General features: G+C 38.7%; 1 protein-coding gene across 2 annotated transcripts in view; it reads right to left on the bottom strand.

Moving 5' to 3' along the window:
• Nucleotides 1-20,159, bottom strand: part of palm1b (paralemmin 1b) — a 28,530-nt gene that overhangs the window by 7,824 nt on the left and 547 nt on the right. Inside the window, exons 1-3 of one of the 2 annotated variants that reach the window (XM_086156608.1) lie at nt 3,656-3,693; nt 2,102-2,182; nt 1,364-1,416 (exon numbers count right to left, since the gene is read on the bottom strand). In XM_086156608.1, the coding sequence (XP_086012734.1) occupies nt 1,364-1,402 (39 nt within the window). In that variant the 5' untranslated portion in view covers nt 1,403-1,416; nt 2,102-2,182; nt 3,656-3,693. Of the gene's footprint in view, nt 1-1,363; nt 1,417-2,101; nt 2,183-3,655; nt 3,699-20,159 lie in introns of those variants that run through there. The other variant, XM_086156603.1, reaches the window with a different exon arrangement.

Raw genomic sequence — 20,159 nt, 5'->3', positions numbered from 1 at the left:
CTTTAGCCAAGTTTAGCTCATGAGCAGATACAAATTGCTATTATAATATTGCTGTAACCAGGGTTAGCGTAGAGATGAATTTAGAGAAACACACAAAAGAAGCAACACATGTCAGAAGCAATGCCTAAATAACACCTGTTAAATCTTTGCCCACGTTAAAGTTCACTTTGTCTGAGGTAGAAATTACAGCTGAAATGGAAACATGTGTTCCAAACCCACTAATATGCACATAACATTTACTTGGAAGTAAATGTGTTGGTGAATGGGATCACAGAGGCTTTGCAAAGATTCAAACATTTTTTTAGACTGAATTAATTAAAACCTTTGGGTCTCACAGATGTAATAATAATACAAAAGGACATGAATTAGTTGGAGTGTTGCATAATTTCCTTGTAGCCCAGATGACACGTAGGGAAATAGAGTGCTGTTAAAAAAACTATAAAACGATAAAAATAAATGGCATCTCTTTCCTCTGCTAAAATGAAACTGGTTTCATTCATAGAAACGTTACTGTAAAACCTGGGTATTTTCCCATTTAACACAGCCAATTATGTATTCATTCTAACCAAAAAATGTTGGCGATTAAGACTGAAAAACTTTATTATCGTCAGACACACTTTCTTTTTAGAAGTTCAACCCAGTATGCATGGAAATTAATAACTATGGTAATCAGTTTCTTTAGAGTTGGTAGTGGGGAGCTTGAATTTACCATGTTTTTCAATTGAGTGATCCATTGGTTATTTCTTTTCCGACATTTGCCAGGTTTGCTTGTTTTTTTTTTTTTTTTTAATAGACCAATTTTATGTGACAGCAGGAGTATATTTCTTGAGTTAAGTATTTTTGCACAGATGGTTTCTAGCAGATAGGCTGTCAGTGGGCCCTTGCTCTACTTTTCCATTCGAGACTCATGCAGCATAGAGTCCTATCGCGATGCCGCAGTTGGAAGAGACAGCACAGGGAGTGAGATCAGACCCGACCTCTTTACTTTGCTGCTTTGGGAACTTCGCTCACTTGGCTGTCCCAGTCAAAAAAGAAATATGTACACATATCTATTTACACATATTCTGCCATGTCTTATATTTGCCTAGGATGAATGCGTTCCAACGGCAGATATCATGCTTGACTACTGGAATGACCAACAATAGAAATATAACTGAAATGATACACTGAATAAAAGACAGGGCTTTAAAACCCAAACCAGAGGTCTGATTTAGCTGAATTTCAAATGAAACTCGGATACTAAGCCTGACGATGACATTGCTTTTGACTTAATTAAGTTGCCTATGTTGGTAAGAATGGTGAATACTGATTTTATTTTAAGAAGATTACACTTGAAGGCCTAAATATAATCACTAATACTCACTTGAATTTCTCTCAGGTGACGTAGAACATTACTCATCATCTTTCCATTAGTGTCTTGATATTACTCAAATAATGGAGGAATAGAGAAATGAAAAGCAGGACAAAAAAATCATTTGTACAAACTAAAACACTTAAAATGCAGTTGAGTAAAAAGTGATGTAATGGAAGGGCTTATTTTTGACAATTGGCAGTTGACAGCTTTTTTGATTCAAACTTAAGAGTCTGAGGAAACTATGTTGAATCTAGAGCTGAAGAAGTAGTTTGCATTTCCAGGAAAAAAGAGTCACACTGTTGCTGTACTTGCTTAAAGCCAGATTCCAAACTCTAAGTGTTATCAAACATGTGAAATCTTACTTCCAAACCTCATTAGGCCTAAAGTATTCTCACAGGTATAATGGTTTAGTCTAGACAAAGGAAAAGGTTTTTCCCACAAGCCATCACTGCTAAATGTAAATCCATATAGCTCCTTACATATCTTGTCATGCAAAACAATAGCTCCTGATCATCACTTTCTTTATCATTTTAGTCATCTAATTTCCTTATTTTTGCATTACCTGCTGACCACATTGTTCATGTGGATTATCACCTTGCTACTTAAACAGACACTGCACTCTGCACTTTTACATTGTTTACAATTTTCTGGTCGGGCTATTGTTTACCTTGTCAGTACTTATTGTACAGAGCTGTCAACTGGAGTCAAATCGCTTTTATGTGTGAACATATTTGGTAAATAAAGTACCTTGAGATGCTGGAGCTGCCGTCGGTCATCATCCAGCTGCCTCCTCTTGTTTTCAATCTCTGTCTGCTTCTTCCTTTTCTCCTGTTACCACAGGCAGATTATGAATAATATATAATTATATCATGAAGGGGACACAACAACAATGTGACCATTAGATTAGGGATTGACAAAAGACAGCCAGACAGTGAAAGTAATGTCATTAATAACATATGATGCTGCAGTTATTTGTTCAAACTGATGAATGCTATTATATGACAAAATTGCAATGCGACAATACTTTCAACATGACATGCATTTTCTGTTTATTTATTTATACATATGTATATGAAGACACGTTGTAAAAAGTGTGTACGGGACTGAAGAGCACCTACTATTTAATTGACTTTTTTGTGCAGTGAATTCCGTATAGAGAAGAATCTAAAATTATTATGGAGAATTAAAAATATAGTAATATTGAAACTAACACAAGTCAAATGTGAGATTTGTTAATAATTCTTTAAGTAAGCCATTAGACAGAACATTTCAGATCTGAATTGTAATAAAACCCAATCCATGTACTATTTTCAATAATACAATACCCAGCCCTTTTTAAATGCTAATAAATAGAAGGGAAAACTGAATACATTAAAGCGTAAATATTCAGTTAATGGAACAGTTGGAACTGCGACTGTTCCAGATAATGGAACTGAAAAGTTGCAAAGCCACTCAAAGTTTGTGATGCAGAACTATAAAAACAAACAAAACTAGACTAAAGATTTGTTGCGTATTTAGTGTACTTTATAACTTCACTACCTGAAATACTTATAACACCATTTATTTTGTGAAAAGTCACAGCACTACTGTAGTGTTTGACTACTTGGCTCACTCTTAAGTTGAGCTGCCACAACATGTTAAAAATATTTCAATTGTCCAAATAAACATCTGTAATCTTATGGCGTATAATGATTTTGTATTATCACTTTGAAAGCCATCACAAAAATCCAGTTCAATTTTTTTTTTTCGGTCAATGTGTTTACAAAAACGTAAAAAGTCCTCTCAAAAATGTTTGTACCAGCAATTGTTAGTGAACTGAGAAAACACTAGTCTGTAAAGACCTAGAGTTTATGGGTGAGTGTGCTGGTGGAAGGGGTGGGGTCACCGCATTACAGTTGGACGTCCCCTAATGGTTGAAGGAGACGGGATCTAAAAGGTTGCGGCATTAAGACAAGCAGTCTGATCTTGACAGCAGGAAAGACTGGTTGTTTCCAGCCATCAGCGTGTCCTGATGTGTACTGCGTGTGCTCATCTAGATTGCCTCCCTGGCTTTCTGAGGATGGATAGGTGCAGACAGGACTTATCCTCTTAGCCCACTACAGGAACTTTTCTTTTTTTGGCTCACTTCTAATAGAGTGCTTCATATATAACACTTAAAGTTACTTAGGTCAGACTTAGGATTAGATCTGAGTTTGGGACGGTGTATAGCTCTGGTTTAAAGAGACCAGGATATGTATTTGGTTCATGATCATATGAAGTATAGAAAAACAAAACGCGTATGTGTAAGTGCATAGAACCTACCGCGATGACCTGGAGTCTCTCCTCTTGTGACACCTCAGCCATCCTGATGGGGAGAGAAGTGGCGCAAGTTTTTTTATTCACATATGAGCTCTATTGTCAAAGAGTGACAATAACATTCCTCAAGCTTGGCCATTTCTCGCAGGCCCTGTGCCTTCTAAAGAGGCTTCCTGGTGGCTGAGGTTAAATACATTAAATATCTGTCTGTTTGCACCAAATCAGTGTCTCTTTCCTGTCAGGGGGAGACAGTAAAGCAGGCATGCTAATGTGCTATCAGGGCACTGCTGGAGATTCCTGCTCTAATAGGTTCCAGACAGGGGCTGCGGGACTGAGGATGGACGGAAGCAGAATCGAAGCCAGGGGGGAAGGACTGTGGGTGTTTTGCTCAACTCAGAAAAAAGCCATTATTGTATCGTATTGCCTGTGAAAAATTCGTATTTTCCAACTCTTGTTCCATCTTTTGATGTTGACTGCTGGCATTATCATTGTTATAAAAATAGTCCATGACTCCTGAAGCAAGTACACCATCAGTGATGAGTGTGAACAAAAAGACTGAAGCCAAATTATGCCATAGGGAAAATCAATTACAACCCAGGTTGGTGTGATAGTGTTACTTACATTTTAACACATATGTTAATTCTGTAATATAATAAGACTAAGAAAAAAATCATTTGACAAAAATCAAGGTATTTATCTAAAATGTACTGATTTTGGTGTCAAATTGTTTTAGCTGCTCCGTTCCCAAAAACAGAAAATGACTTCTCTGATCGACCTGTTTAGCCCCTAATATTTTTTCTGTTTTGTGCAGACTGAAGGGGGTCTATGTTGCATACACATCAACAGCAGTGTGGTCTTTCCAATATCTGAGAAACTGTATCTAATCTGTCTAAATTGGTCCACAAAAACATCTGACGCAGAGTAGGGTGAGTTACTGTGTGCACATCCACACCTATATTTAGAACAGGCACTGGATAAAAGAACTAGTGAGGATTGAAAAGAATGAATATCTGCATACTGGATTTCAGCTCTCAGTGTTTAACTCTGCAGGCTCTTGCACAGGCAAATGACAGTTATGAAGGAAATACTGCGACAATTATCATAATTAACTGGCATCACATTGACATCAACGTAAACAGCCAGAACCAAAAACATTTAACAATGTCGTTAACCACGTGCACATTCACAAAAATAATAATTCATCACAACGTTACTTAGTAAGATACAAATTGAATACAAGCGGACCCATGTACATCTCACCCAAAATCAGGATACTCAGTAGCAAAGAATTGTGTTCATTTTTTGATGATTATTTATTCATTATAAATTTCTTCGCCCTAAAATCCAGTGTGCAATCATCCATTACCTCAAAAAACATGAAAAACAAGACCACACTGCATTGGCACCAGAAAAATGTGTACAAACTGTTTGATTGTGCTATTTCTTCGGATGACCAGTCAGGACACATCCTATAACAGTGAGAATCTGTTGGTATCATTTCTAAAACAAACATTTAAAAAAGCCTGTTGTAAAATATCTATGCTTTGCATCTCACTTGTGTTGGTCTTGGTGTGAGCAGACTTTGAGTCGGTATGATCACTGGAATTTCATTTCATTTCTAAACATTAAGGCAAGAAGTTCACCCCTCCTGACCTGCACACTTGTCATAGACAACAAAAACAAACGACATACATCTTTTAGTACTTCAAAGTTCATCATCTAATTATTTTGACAGGAAAAACTTTTGGTTCATTATTGAAGGACATTGTGTCATACGTTACACACTAACACTCTTTCTGCTCTCCTAATAAGACGCCGTCACATGAAGACCCTTGGGTGCAAAAGCAAACCCGCAATCATCTGATCAATCCCCTGCCTGCACAAACACAGACATGCACACACACACACACACACACACACACACACACACACACACACACACACACACACACACACACACACAAGCTGTCTAGATTAATACTTTCTTTTTTTCTGCCTTTCTCACTGATCAAAAAAAAGGAGTGGTTCGACAGCACATGGCCAGCAAATATTGTGACAAAAAGCATACACCTTTCCTGCTTCTATCAATAAATAAATACAGGAAGTATAAGTGAAAATTTCATTTACCATCATTCTATTACTATTATATTGTGAAATGGCAGTACTGATAATCTATTTTCTTGCCCAGTCTCCTTCCCAGCTTGAGGGATGCATTAGAGGCCTGGCTGTTAGCTGACTATGCATCTGAGTACTCATCTGAATCAGTTCATCAAGTGAAGGAGGTCTGGAGGCACCAGCATTTCTCTGCTGTTATTAGATGACTGACTCTCCTGACCTGGCTAAGGTCACTGATGAGCATCATAAGAGGAGAGGTGAAGGTGGCCAAAGCTTAAAAGTGACAGTCAGAAACTACACAGACTTGGACTTGCAGCATAATCTCATTACTGTGTGCTGCTCCCGTTGTAAGTGTTGGTGGTGAACAAGGTGGGACATAATTTCTTACTTCACCGACATTTTGGGAGAAACACTATAGCAATTGAACAGTGATAGCTTAACAATTTTGCCTAATATATAATGTTCAGACGTCCCTCATCAAACTAGACAATCCTGACCAAAGGGTATTTTGAATCAGCTTGTTTGCTGCCAATTACAAACTTACAAATGCAGCGATTAACTGCATTCTTACAATGCTGTAAATATCATTTTAATATCAAGGTGTAAACTATAACTCAAACGTTGTTATTTGGAATTCTCAATCACAACACACCTCTCATAACAGCAAGTTTGCGACCTGCATTAGCCATCTAATGAACCATGTACCTAATATCATATCTTATCGACTGAGTGGACGTTATGGTGGAGACAATTTAATATTCTGATATGAATATTATGCACAGTGGCTATGTAAACTGATCATGTCCTATTTAAACAACTTAACATGGGGGGCTCGGATGCTTTTACAGTGCTGGACACTTACCCCATTTGTTGTTGTGCTCACTCTACATGTACGATTCAATTAAGCACTGTCAGGCACGGTGGTTTGTAAATGTTGGTATAACTATTCATTCACAAAGCTTTCCTAAACAGTAAATATGTTTTATGACGTGTCATTATGATATGCTTTTAAGTTTGCCCAGAAAACATTTGGTCATTTGGTTAACTGCAAACTGAACTAAAGCATGGTTCAAACACTCACCAACCCATTGTGCCAAGTTTTAAACAGGTTATTCATTTACGCATTTCAAGTAATGTTTGTTTCCACTGGGATTAAAGCAATGTTACTGTGTCTTAACCCCAGTAACCACTCTCAGAGCTGTTAGTGGTAATGTAAAGTCTTTCATGGTTGCTACAAGTCAAAGAATTGATCCAAATTGAAATACCTGTCCTTGAAAACTAAATGTGGTTATTTAACTTGTATGCTACTGTGTGCACTTAAAATGCACTCTCATTAATTATGGACAAACCCGGAGAAAGGAGAGCAGACACGTCCTGTAGACAGACATCTTCACTGCATGGTTAGGCCAATAATTACATTTCTGACAGGGAGAGGAAGACATCTAGAGAGGAAGGCCATTGTTAAAGTCAAGACAGCTTGAAACAGATAAACATAGCTTGACAATATCAGTCTCGATCAGTTTTTTTGAGAGAAAAAATAAACCTACGAGCTCCATACTTTGACAAGTGAGATTTTGTCAGTATCTTACAAAAGGTCCACATCAAAAAGAAGTAGGGAGACACACTTATGTCTGGCGATATTCCCTATTAAGTGCACTGTTCCTGTAGCATTTCCAGGAACACATTAACAGTCTACATACTCCCACCACGGCCTAATAGCATTGTGTTCTTGATCCTCTGGCATCAGTAGTCACTTTACACTCTTAAAATTGACACTCAGATGCTCCACACCAGATTACCTTAATGCCTGTAGAGACCAATGGTCAATAATCCTTTTCAGCATACCCTGCGTATGGGTATCATGATGGCTTGAAATCCAACTTGGATTGAAAACTAAATCCTTTTAAGGTCCGGGAATGGATAATTTCATCAAATGGACAGGCCAATTCTGTAAAAGTTGGGTTTAAAGGACAAAATATTTCAGAAAAATTTGTCATAGATATTGGCCTCAGAATATCACAAGCTCTGTCTTTGTTTTCAGTACATGAATCTGTCTTATTGGAAGAATCGTCTCAGATACTGAACTAAAGGAAATTATCTGAGTGTCTGAGCAGTTATAAGGCACAGTTTAATTCTACTTTTGAAGTTGGTTCTCTTGTTTCTGTCTGATTCTTAGATATTTTGTCAGTAACTTTGGGCAATATGAAAATATGTCTGAGAAATCCTCAGACACGTCCTTGTCAATTCTTTTCATGTTTGCTTTTATTATGTAAAGCACTTTGAGCTACACTTTTAGTGTAGATTTGCTATATAAATTAAGTCTGACTGATTTTTTTTTAAGTTGTACCGGTTATTTTAACATAAATTCCACCCAGTTTTTGAGCAATTTCCATATACTTTTTTGTGAAGAACTGTGGTCATTATCGGTAATTGGAAATAGCTGATAATTTCTTGCCAAATAAAAGACTATAATAAAGATCTATGTTTGCTCTTCTTTAATCATTGCATGTTTCATTATAGCATTTACTCGATGCGATGTTTCTAATCATATTATGAGTCATGTCTGGTTGATGACAACACATTTGTGCATGGAAAATTTAGTGAGAAGAAAATGATTCACTTTTCTTTCTTAATTTTTGAATACATCGATATCATCATCGTTTGAAGGTGATACACACACCAGTCATAAAGTTTGTGAGAATATTATTATTATTATTGCCAGACATCTGTTCAGGATGTGCTATAACAGGGAGACTGTTATGGCACATAGGGACTTCCATGAAGGTCTGAACTTTTCAACCGATTTAAGTGCTTGAGTTTGCTCTTGCAAACTGAATGACTATGGGCAGGAAAGTAGGAACGCAACTAATGTATTCCCATTTTAAATCTCACAATCACAGGAATAGAAAAACTTTGCAAGTATATCCTGATCTGCTCATCAGACACAGAACAGCCAAGGGACATCTTTCCATCTGTCAAGCAGGAGTGGCAGAAAACAGCTAATCTCGGATTACTGTTAACCAATACCACAAAAACCTGTAACAGTGCCTAATCGACACATTTGTAAAGGTATATTGAGTTGTCTCACGGCTTGTTTACATACATCTTAACATCTGTAGATGGTGAACCCGTAAATGCACTCAGTTGTTTATAATCAGATAGGACGTGCTTTGAGTGGACAAGAAAGCCTGACATCTATTCTAGTTACTCTAAAACAGGGCACGTAAAGTCAATGTGCCACATTGATTAAATACTTGCTCTTTCTATTCTACAGAAACAAACTTTCCAGTCATGTATTGCCTCTCTGCACTCTTTAGAATCCTATTTCGATGGTCTGTATTGCCTTATGAAAGGACATGTGTTCAGTCAAGTGTTAATTCCCAAGAGCAAGAACATTTGAAATATTATTGTGTTCCTCTAATGGAACTCTCCATCTTATGCATGTGTACATCCATGCATATGACCCACTCGTGTGTGTGTGTGTGTGTTTGTGTGTACGCGCGCACACGAACACGAAGCAAAACAACAAAACAAGAAAGACACAAGAGAAGAAATGAAAAATCAGCAATAAAGCCAGATAGTTTTTTTTAGAAATATAACTAGTTACTGTTTTTCATCAATTACTCTCAGTTAAGATGAAAATAAGGGTGTTGGATTATTCTGCACAGCCACCAACCACGCAGAAAGAATCCCACCTCAGCTGATTGAGTGCTAAGCACAAAATTTCACCCTCCATATGACTGATGACTGTTAAAATGACTCTTGAGTTTAATGACCACAGGCCTCTATTGGAAAGGAGAGAGACTTTGAAGGAGGAAACTAATCTCAAATCCCCATCACAATTTAAGTTGGAGTGGCACTTCTCCTTTCCTCTACTCCCCACTTCCATGTCTTCCTTCCTTCTGGCAAAAAAGCACAAAGTCAACAATACTCCTACCTGCGTTTCGCCCAATTACACCACACTCTCAAACATAAACATCGATTATAGCGAGGACATAAACTGACAGAACGCAATCAAAGTACCACACCTATGAGCCAAAAGTCAATCTTTAACCTACTGTGAACATAATCTCAATATTAACCCTTTCCTATTAGTTAAGGGTCTTAAAAAAGTGAGGACTAACCAAACTATCCCAAGATCTCAGAATCTCCTATGTGAAAAGTTTTGAATCCATATTTGTCCTCACAGATGTAACGGTTCTAGTACAGACACACACACACACACACACACACACACACACACACACACACACACACACACACACACACACACACACACAAAACACACACATGTGCGCACACCAGCACACATACAAGCAAAATAAACGGTGTCAAACATAAACACTACAGTGCCAATAAAAACTGAAGGAAGTCCGCTGAGGTCACATGTTAGTATTTCAGGGGTCAAAGGGGAAGAACTCTTCTCCCTGTAGGGGTCAGCCATAAATAACAACTCTATCAGTACAGCAGAGAGCAAACCACTGAGAAAAGGACAAACACGAGGCCACACACAGACTGACACCGACAGAGTTGGAAAGGAAGGCCAAAAGTAGGTGAGGTCCCTGTGGTCTCTTGAGTAAGTGGAGGCAACAAATGCTGTGAATGTGTAGTATGTCAAAATATAAATCTCATAACTCATATCAACAAAGACAAGAGGTTAAACTATTTTCAAAATCATAAAAAATATGTCAGAAATCTTGCTTAATGCAGTGGAAAGTTCCTTTCCATTCTTCCCTCAAAAGTCCTCTATCCCCACATCAGCCTTTTGTTCTCCCACTCTGATATGAGCCCTGAACACATTTCCCCTTTGCTGGGGACAGGAAACGCATTAGACACTGTGGCCTCCATAATCATTACAAATTAGTGTTTCAAAATAACAGCATTTTATCATCATTAGACAAGTATAGTTACAGGTTCACAAAAACAAAAAGTGGCTTATCTTCCTCACATCTACCGCCTTACATGGACTCTGTCCATGAAAGATTATAAATGATTTTTGGTCAAAATAATTAGTGTTTTCACTATTGTTTGACCATCAAACAATCATCTGAGGTGCACGATGAGGACGTGCTCGCTGGATGGATTGAAGCCCTTGAAAACCCCACGCACGATGAAACATTCCCACCCACTTTCAGCTGTGAGTATCCAGTTGTGCAGAGGCTATACAGAAGGTGGAATTCTCTCTTGTTCCCTCTCTGTTTTGCTCGCAATAAAGAGCCTGTCCTGATTTTCCATTGTAAGCGGCTGGATGACCAGGGAGAGTCTGAGTTAGAATACATGATGGCCAGGGATGCTGTGTGCAGGATGGCTGGACTACGGACTTGGACTTCATCCACAAATATATGGGTTACTCTTTTACATCTATTCTAACCTGTAGGGAAATCGACTCCAGATTATGGTCTGGCTTCGGTTTGCAGCAGAACAATTTATACTAACTCCCTTATTTACAACATTTTGGTTGCTAGAAAAAAAAAAAATCTAATTTGTTTCTCAAATTGTCGTGCAATGTGGTCTGGGGTGCCATTGATGAAAAAACGGGAGTCAGAGTTGGAGGTCTGATGATGCTGACGTTCTCTTTGGGAGTGATGAGGATGGATAACATCAGGAAGGAGTCCATCAGAGGGACAGCACATGTTAGATGTTTTGGAGAGAAGATCATAGAAGCCAGACTGAGATGGTTGGGTCATGTACAGAGGAGGGATAGTGAATGTACTGGTAGACAGATGATGGAATTGGAACTGGCAGGCAGGAGGTCTAGAGGAAGACCAAAGAGAAGATTTATGGAGGGAGTGAGAGAGGATATGAAGCTCATTGGTGTGAGAAAGGAGGATACAGAGAATAGGGTTAGATCGGGGTGGGCAAACTACGGCCCACGGGCAACATCCGGCCCGTTGGTCTTTTTAATCCGGCCCACCAAAGGTACAGAATTTTTACTTGATGTGAATGATTGAATTATTGGCTAAAATGAATGTGGGAGCTCAAACAGGAGATTATTTCATTTTGGGAGCTACTTGAGAATTTTCCTGAGCTAAATGACACAGATTGGCTTTGTGATTTAGCCTTTACTCTTGACATTCTGACACACATGAAAGAGCTGGATGTGACGCTACCAGGGAAAAACTTGTTTGTGCATGAAATGCAAGCAAACGTCAGAGCCTTCAAAACCAAGCTGGTTTTATTTTCAAAGCAAATGTCAAACGAGTCTGATATGTACTGTTAACAAATGCGTTTTTTTCTATATGTAACGCAGCTTGTGCTGACCCAGTCCGTCCGTCAAATTTTAAAAGACAACGCGGCCCCTTAGCCAAAAAGTTTGCCCGCTCCTGGGTTAAATGGAGGAGGTCGATTCGCCATGGCGACCCCTGAAGGGAAAAGCCGAAAGGGAAAGAAGAATGTGAAAGGGAAAGAAGAATCTGGGGTGGCAGTCGGAACACCTGACATCAATCAACCACAGCCAGTCACCGGGCGCTGACTTTTTTGCAGGCGAAGACAACCATTCAATGGGATGGCTGACATGGAAAACGTTGTCATACTGTGTGGTTTGTGAGGCCTTACACCGCATGGTTTACTGTGTGGGAGTTGGAGTTGCTGACTCTAATGTGTTTGTTTTCAGGTAGTGAGGATTTTGTTTGGTAAGTTCTCCTTACGAGGACTCTTTTTTTACTTTCTCCGCATCAGCAGCATCAGCCCCTCTTTCCTTTAGCTTTGTCTCTGTTTGTAACTTTGCATTGTTTCTTACATCCTTTGATAAGTATATTTGATAATACCAGTTCCATCTGGTTTTATGTTGCTTCCCCTATTCCTCTCTCCGAGCCAGGATGTAACATGTGACAACACCGAACAGCACCATGAAAGTGTGATAAAAGCGAAAGCCTGTGGACATTACTGAAATGATTAACAGTTACAACCCCATCAGTCACAAAAGTAGAGGATTTTTCTTGTCAAAGATGTTTTTTTTTTCTGGATATCTACCTCAGATGGTTTTGTTAAACAAACCACATGGCCCCTTAAATTCACAATGGCAATTGTAGGCTTAATACACGACCCCTGTGTTATTAGTCTGTAGTGTTGCATCAGTAGAGGCCTCACTGGTAGACAAAGGGCTCAATCATATTGTAATGAAGATTATGGCTGAGAGAAAAGAATATTTTACACCGCAGTATCACCATCTTCCCCAGCCTGCTGTGTTGCTGTAAAAAGCGAGATGTTTCCCCAATACATCTTGAGTGCCTTTCATGCACACTTCACATGCTGCCATCAAGAATACTTTCATTTCCAATATCAGAAAACCCTGTTAATGTCACTGTTTCAGATTCAAAATGAATTGATTCAAAGAGTGATCTTTTTAACCAGGAGTTGATCTGAAGTGATTTCCCTGTTCAATCCTACTTAATTTGGTCTAAACTGCCTTAAAGCTACTAGTTTGGTTTTCATTAATACTGAAAAGTGTTTCATGAGTGTTTTATGAAAATTACAGCACCAGAGCCAGGACTTGAGGAACAAGACAATTATACAGAATGCAGTTTGTGTGGCTGGGATTCTATGTGAGCACATTTAATGATTTTTTCTAAATTCTCTGCATGAAATTAAACCTGATTGGACTTGTTTTGATTTTGCATGAATAATTGTTATAGCCACAAGGGGAATGGGCAAACATTTTGCTATTTGGTTGACTACGTACTCTCAGTCATGTTTCTTTTCTGTCAGGAGGCTCAGGGAGCAGGGTTGCTGCTTCAAAAGTTTTGCTTTGTTTTGTGTTTCTTTTGTGAGGTTGAAAGGAATATTAGCTCTGAGGTAACAGATCTTTGTTTTGATAGTTTCATTTTTATTCAAGCAGCAAAGTGCAGCGGACTTTGCGGCACCACAAGGGGGCTCAGTTGTATTTTTTCAGTAACAAAAGAATATAGCTGAACATCAAAAACATTGTCTGAAATAAGACTCTCAAAGAGATCAGAGTGATATTACACATTCTTTGAAGCTTTTTAATTTACCCAGTGTTTTTGTACAAACTGTTTTAAACCATGGCACTGAAAAATAGCACCATTCTTCCCATTAGACCCCAAACTGTGTTTCATTACGTAAATTAAAAAGAAAGAAAATGAATAAAAAGGGTCACATTATCAGGTGTCTTATACCTAGTATTTAATTTTCTTATTTTTTATTTTTTGTAAATATATGAAGATATTCACCTCATGCATTTGGTACCTGAAACTAATTTTGTGGTTGTGAGTGCTATTGCCTTGCACTTCCTGAAAAAGTGATAATAGAAATAAGAAAATATTAGTTGCATCAAGTAACTTACCTTATTTCCTCTGATTATTAGCATTATTCATTTTTGGAATGATGACATGAAAACGTTTCAAAAAAGATCTGTAAGAGTATCGACTCAAAAAATTTCTCAAGCATGGGATCATTAAAGTACATCTCATCTCATTTTAAATATGAATCCAATATGACTTTGAATCAGGCGCCAACGCCAAATAAATGCAGGATTCTAACCATCTCCCTTTTAATTGTCAAAAAAATCTGCCTTGTCAGTCACTTCACGCTGGTCCCTAGTCTACCCCATCGACCTTTCCCCCTTTTTAGTTGCCTCTGTGTTATTCAGCATACACTTAATATGGCAATCCATCCTTGGTAATAAGTGATGGTGTTAAATAAATCCATCTGGCTTTATGTTGCTCACTTTACCGCTAGAGCATGCGGCCACAACACAGGATTATTGCTTACATTCATTATTGCACTGCTATTTTAAAGAAGTGAGCACTCAGTGACAGGCTGCAGAAATATTTGTTAGCGTTTCATGGTTTCATGTCATTTTAAGAAAGCAGTAGGCATGATAAACCCAATTTTCAAACAGTACCTCACTGATGCATTTACCTGCCATTGAACTAGCGAACAGCGGTGCTGTAATGCATAAAGACAAGCAATTTAGTGTCTCCGATGCTGAGATGTACTCTGTGTTTTTTCATTTTTCAATCAGCAATTTCCACATGTCCTTAGCATTATTAGACCGGCCTCTCAGCATTAACACAGGAAGCATTAGACCAAATAAGAGTCTTTCCTTATGGCACAATCTGAATCCCAGCTCTCAAGAGGTTAAGGAATTGTTTATGCTCTATATTTCTGTCCGTCAGTCTCTATCTCTCATCTCTTCACTTCTGTGATCAGAAAACATTTTTCATGTGAAAGGCAAGACTTAGTGTTCATTTTGCTTCATATTGAATGTGAATGTGTGTGTTTGTGTTATAGTTCAGGGTTATTTACAGCTCAAAATCCCCTTCTGCTTCTTATCAATAGGCCTTTTGAAATGATCTCAGCAACAGCACTGATGATCGTCATATGAGTGTGTGGGCATCCGCGTGTTTCAAGCAGCAGAGGTGTATAAGAACACATACACACATATGGAAATGTGTGTATGTATGACATATTTGCCTCTCATATAAAAAATGACTTAGTTGCTAAAAATGACAAACTGTTTATCTGAAGATGAAGTTTTTGCTGGGAAACAGTAAAAAAAAAACCGAATACTATCTTGCCTTATCTGTCATGACAAAACAATAAGGAGGGGACTGTTTTGAAAGAAAAATTGAAAAAAGAGCAAAAGTGACTACCCAAGAGGAAAATAGGAAATAGAGTAACAGAAAGAGTAAAAAAAAAAGTCAGAGAGGGCTGGATTGCCCTGCATTATCTAATAATATCTCACATCTACTGTCGAGCCAGATGTTCTTCTTGAATGCTGCATAAGTTTCTGTGCAAGCTTTCACACCCTCTTTTCTTCTACAATGCCATCAATGAGCAAAGAACTGAAACAGCATTTCATTATTTTCCTCCAACTTTTTTCAAACTTGTCTACCAATCAGATTGACCACTTTATGATTCTTAAATGCTTGCTAGGTCAGTTGAGGTACTAAACTATATATCTATCATTCTGGGATGACGAACTTAGACCGAGATATGAACCCAGGAGACGGCTGTCGCCCCCTGATAATGATGCTGTTGCTACCCGCTTCAACACTGAAAAGCTGGCAAAATGCAGTCATGTGACAGCGGTGATAAAAAATAAATTATTTTTGGTGACACTTTAAATGTCAGTTAGTTAGCCTTTCCTTTACAATGATAATATGCAGGATAGACATTAGTAACAATTTACAGTGACTATAATGTCATTCACATTATTCAAATCATCATAGCAAGTGGTGCTGATATACAACAACCAAGTCCTGCTGATACACTTACCAACTATTTACATAAGGCAATTTATACAGTGAATCATAGAGAAATTTTGTAGGTTTTAGCGCAAGATTTATCAATACAGCTGTAAAATTACACAGGCTACCAGCAGTATGAGAACAAACAAGCAAATTTGATGTCACTTTATATTGGGATACAAACTGAGCCATGTGCTCTGGAAAATCACAATCAATTTTTAATGCGATTTCTTTCTAATTTCAATTAATTTCTTGCTCATTATCAAAATGATTGATCTTTGATATATCCAGCCAATTGAGCATTTCACAAAAATATCAGGATTCTCCATGAAAATAGTACTCAGTAATATATCAGTCAACGACTGATCTCTGGTTGTAGACTTAGCATTAAGTACTCCTCAGTATTGCTCTGCTGCTTGTCCTCAAAAATTGAAGTACATCTATATTTGGCATTGGTCCTCAATTTACCGATTTCAAAAATCAATAACTCTATTTAATGTTTATTTCGTTCCTTCAGTTAACAGAATTATGTAACATAAGCTATGTGTCAAGCACTCTCACTTCCTGAGGATTTCTGTCGGAGGGATTAGAGCTCCCACCAATAACTGACGAGTCATTCTGACAGAAATTTATGATTATGATGCATATTTTTTAGCAACAGTCTGAGATTATGGGTATCTGGCTGCAAGCGTCTTTCCACTCTCTAAAAGCAGATCTATCCCCGGCTCCGCCCATCTGGCCCGGAGACTGCCATCAACATACACAATGTACACACCATCTATCCTTTTGTTTCTCTCACGAATACAAAAGCAGACTAAAATGCACACAAAAGCAGAATATACAGCACGATGCAGACGCACAGAAGCATACAAAAACACACAGAAATGTGAGTGTCCAGAGCCGTGAGCCTCTACCGGGAGTCGCTGACAAAACACTAAGCAGCATGACTGAAGCCTCGGGAGGACTTTACACGTCACGCTGAAACAGCACTGGGGATGTTATAATTGCAATGTGAACATGGCAAATGCCACAGATTGTCTTAATTCATACATTCAGTCATGTGCAATGAGGGTGCACAAGGTTTATGTTATACATTGTATTTGCACAGCGTGTCCCTTCAGTTACCATGTACATGTGTCAAGTCAGTAACTTGCTCTATATGCTAAATACTGTTCTCATTCCATTGGGATCTTATTGTATTTTCTATGATCCGCAGCTATTTAAGATGCTCACACATTACGATGCTTCTCACCCATTTGTATGTAATTATTTGTTGCTGAAGTATTACAAAATAAATGTTGTAAAATGTTGATTTTAAGGCTGTGTTTTGTTAATACTCAGTGCTTAATTATTAATGGCACGTGTTTCCCTTGAGTTGGGAAAACGTGACATTTGCTGCCACTTTGGAAAGACTGTCAAAATCTACACCATGAGTTTGTAACCAAACACTGACCCATATCTGTATGTACGTATGTTATATATATATATATATATATATATATATATATATATATATATATATATATATATACAGTTTGGAGAAATATTATAGTTTGAAAATTGACAGAGCAATTGACTGGATTGGCATTCAAGCATGGCAATATGTCTGATTATGAAAAAAACCTTTATAAACCACATAATTCCAAAAATTGTTATGTCCAGCTGAGACTGCTCTGATTGTATTATTTACACTCTCAACACAGCTATTCCCACCACTTTGGAGATTACCTCTTCAGCAAATTAGATGATGGTACGATGGGGGATTCTATGAGCAGCGTCCGAGGTGCTGTGGGGCCACAGATTATTTTTAAATCAAGGTGTAGGCAAACACCTGCTATTTTGGAGGCACTTGGATCCCCTTTGAGAGGTAAGTGCATCCACCATCGAAGGGTGTTAGCATCAATACCCCAGACACAGAGCTTCCTTCATGATTTTTACACTATTACTATCTGGACAGAAGCTGTGAATCCTGAGTGATCACATGTTCATTAGGGCTAATCTATCTGGGACTCGTCCTGCATTATTAGTACCATTATTAGTAACATTCTCCTTAACTAAAACTTTAGCAAAAGAATCACCAGCGATTGAAGCTTAACAATGCCGTTTTAGGACTTTGGAGACACTTGAGCATTTTCATGCAGTGCATTTAAAATAAATGCTACTCCTAGGCATTAAAGATTTTGCTCTTGGAACGGCATGATCATGCATGGTTTGGTCTAAACTGAAATGTCCAGAAGAGAGTACTGCACAAGCAATCCGCTTAAACACAAACCAGTTTTAGACAAACACAACCAGTGGTGCCTAGGGAGGTGCAGGAGGTTTTCCTATGCAGTGGAGGGAAAATAAAGAAATTGCTATTACACAGGTCAAATCAAGCAATACAAACTCCACCTCATGAATAGCCACGCGCAGCAGGTCCAAAACACAGCCCCGAGTGTTCATTTCCCACTGCATCATTTGCCAGCTGGCAGACATCCAATGCATGGCCGTGATCAGAAGTCCATATCTTTTACTTTCTGTGACAACAAGCTAATCAATGAACTCATCTGCAAATTAGTTTCGCCACACAAATGAATGACACAGCTACTTTCACACCCTGTCAGCCAGATCAATCAACGATAAAATGGCACTTTAAAGTAAAATCTGGACACAAACAAGGTGTAAAAGAGGTCTATTTTCATTTCAGCCTCAAAAATATGATTGTCACCGTGTCTGCAATCAGTATTTCTGCAATCAGTTACATCTGTTACAATGTTATAGAAGTCTGCTTGACTGGAAGAGCAGTTTGACGAAGAACTCAAAGTCATTTGTCCATCGACGTCTTCCATTTAATAGTTAGACAAAACACTTTTTTTAAATTTTCCTCACCATGTAAATACGACAAAATACTAGTCTTGGAGTGATGCCCCTTTTGTTACATCATCACTCTCACATCTGGTGTGAAATAAAAAATGATGTGATGTCTTGCTCAACATCACTTGTGTAGTGAGTGCCAATTGTTTCACACACGCTGTAGCTCTTCTTAGTTTTGTTTTATTCTAAGCATATCTAAGAATGAAACAAGTGTACCCGCAGCTGTTCTGCTGAATAATTGATAGAGCTAATGCCCTTTTTCTGTTTTCCAGGGTGCACTGACTCCCCCACTGAAATGCTATGGGTGTGTTGTGTTTAAAGACCCAACTGTCATCCATGCACTGGCTGGTCTTGTCAAAGATGTTGTCCAAAACAGTGTCTGGGAGAGGAAGACTGATCAGACGACCAAACAAAACAGAACACAATGTCGCACAGTCTTTGTCCTCCCCTTATTCCCCGCTGTGGCCAAACACAACAGATCAACAGCAAAAAAAAAAAAAAAAAAAAAAACATTAATGGGAATGGATTCTATTGATATTGTTCTATTCAGAGACAAGAATAGAAAGACAACACATACGAGCCTACGTGATATTGCAGGGATGCTGAAGGAGCCGGATTACATCACGCACTGGCAGCCTCGTCTGGATTTAATTCCAGCAAAAAGTCAGCCTGTGTTAGGGATGCTCGGTCCGATCCCCTGCACCGGGGCCCCGGGGAAAAAAAAAATTCCAGACCCGCGTATATACCGGCCAAGGTTCATCGCCTCCTGCGCGCCATGTTGGAGCAAACCGCTCACATCACAACACGCACAACATCCCGCTCCTCCTCTCCTCCAAAGCCCCGTGGGTTGTCAGCATCCCCCCTCGTCCACGCAGTGACATGCTGTCTTCACGGGAGAATGTGAGGTGGAGGAGATAAAAACAAACCTAGCAAGCTTCTCCTCCGCGCACACACAGATCGATGTGACATGATGGGTCTTCTCGGGCAACCGCGTAAACATGTCGTCCGGTTACACCTGTCGGTGTCGCGGCTTCAAAACTACAGGCGGGCCTGCCGGGCGCGGAAACCAAAATAACGGTATGACACAATAATGCTGGGGTTTCTCCCAGCGTCGCTTCTGCCTCACCATCATTCCGTCGCTGGACTTGACATTTGTTTGTTATTATTTATTTTGTGTTTGTTTATTTAAAAGGCGGAAGGATACTGCGCGCCGCGCACTGATCCAGAGTTGTCAACCGCGTGTTTACGCTAAGGAATTCCACTTCAAGCAGAGCAAGCTAGGTTTTTATTTTGCTGTTTTCTTTTTCTTTTAATTTTCCCCTCCTCTCTTC

The sequence above is a fragment of the Fistularia commersonii genome, chromosome 1, assembly GCF_037954325.1.
Source record: "Fistularia commersonii isolate RoL2024-O1a breed Wild chromosome 1, RoL_Fcom_v1.0, whole genome shotgun sequence".
NCBI lineage: Eukaryota > Metazoa > Chordata > Actinopteri > Syngnathiformes > Fistulariidae > Fistularia > Fistularia commersonii.
This window is presented reverse-complemented; position numbering and strand designations above follow the sequence as displayed.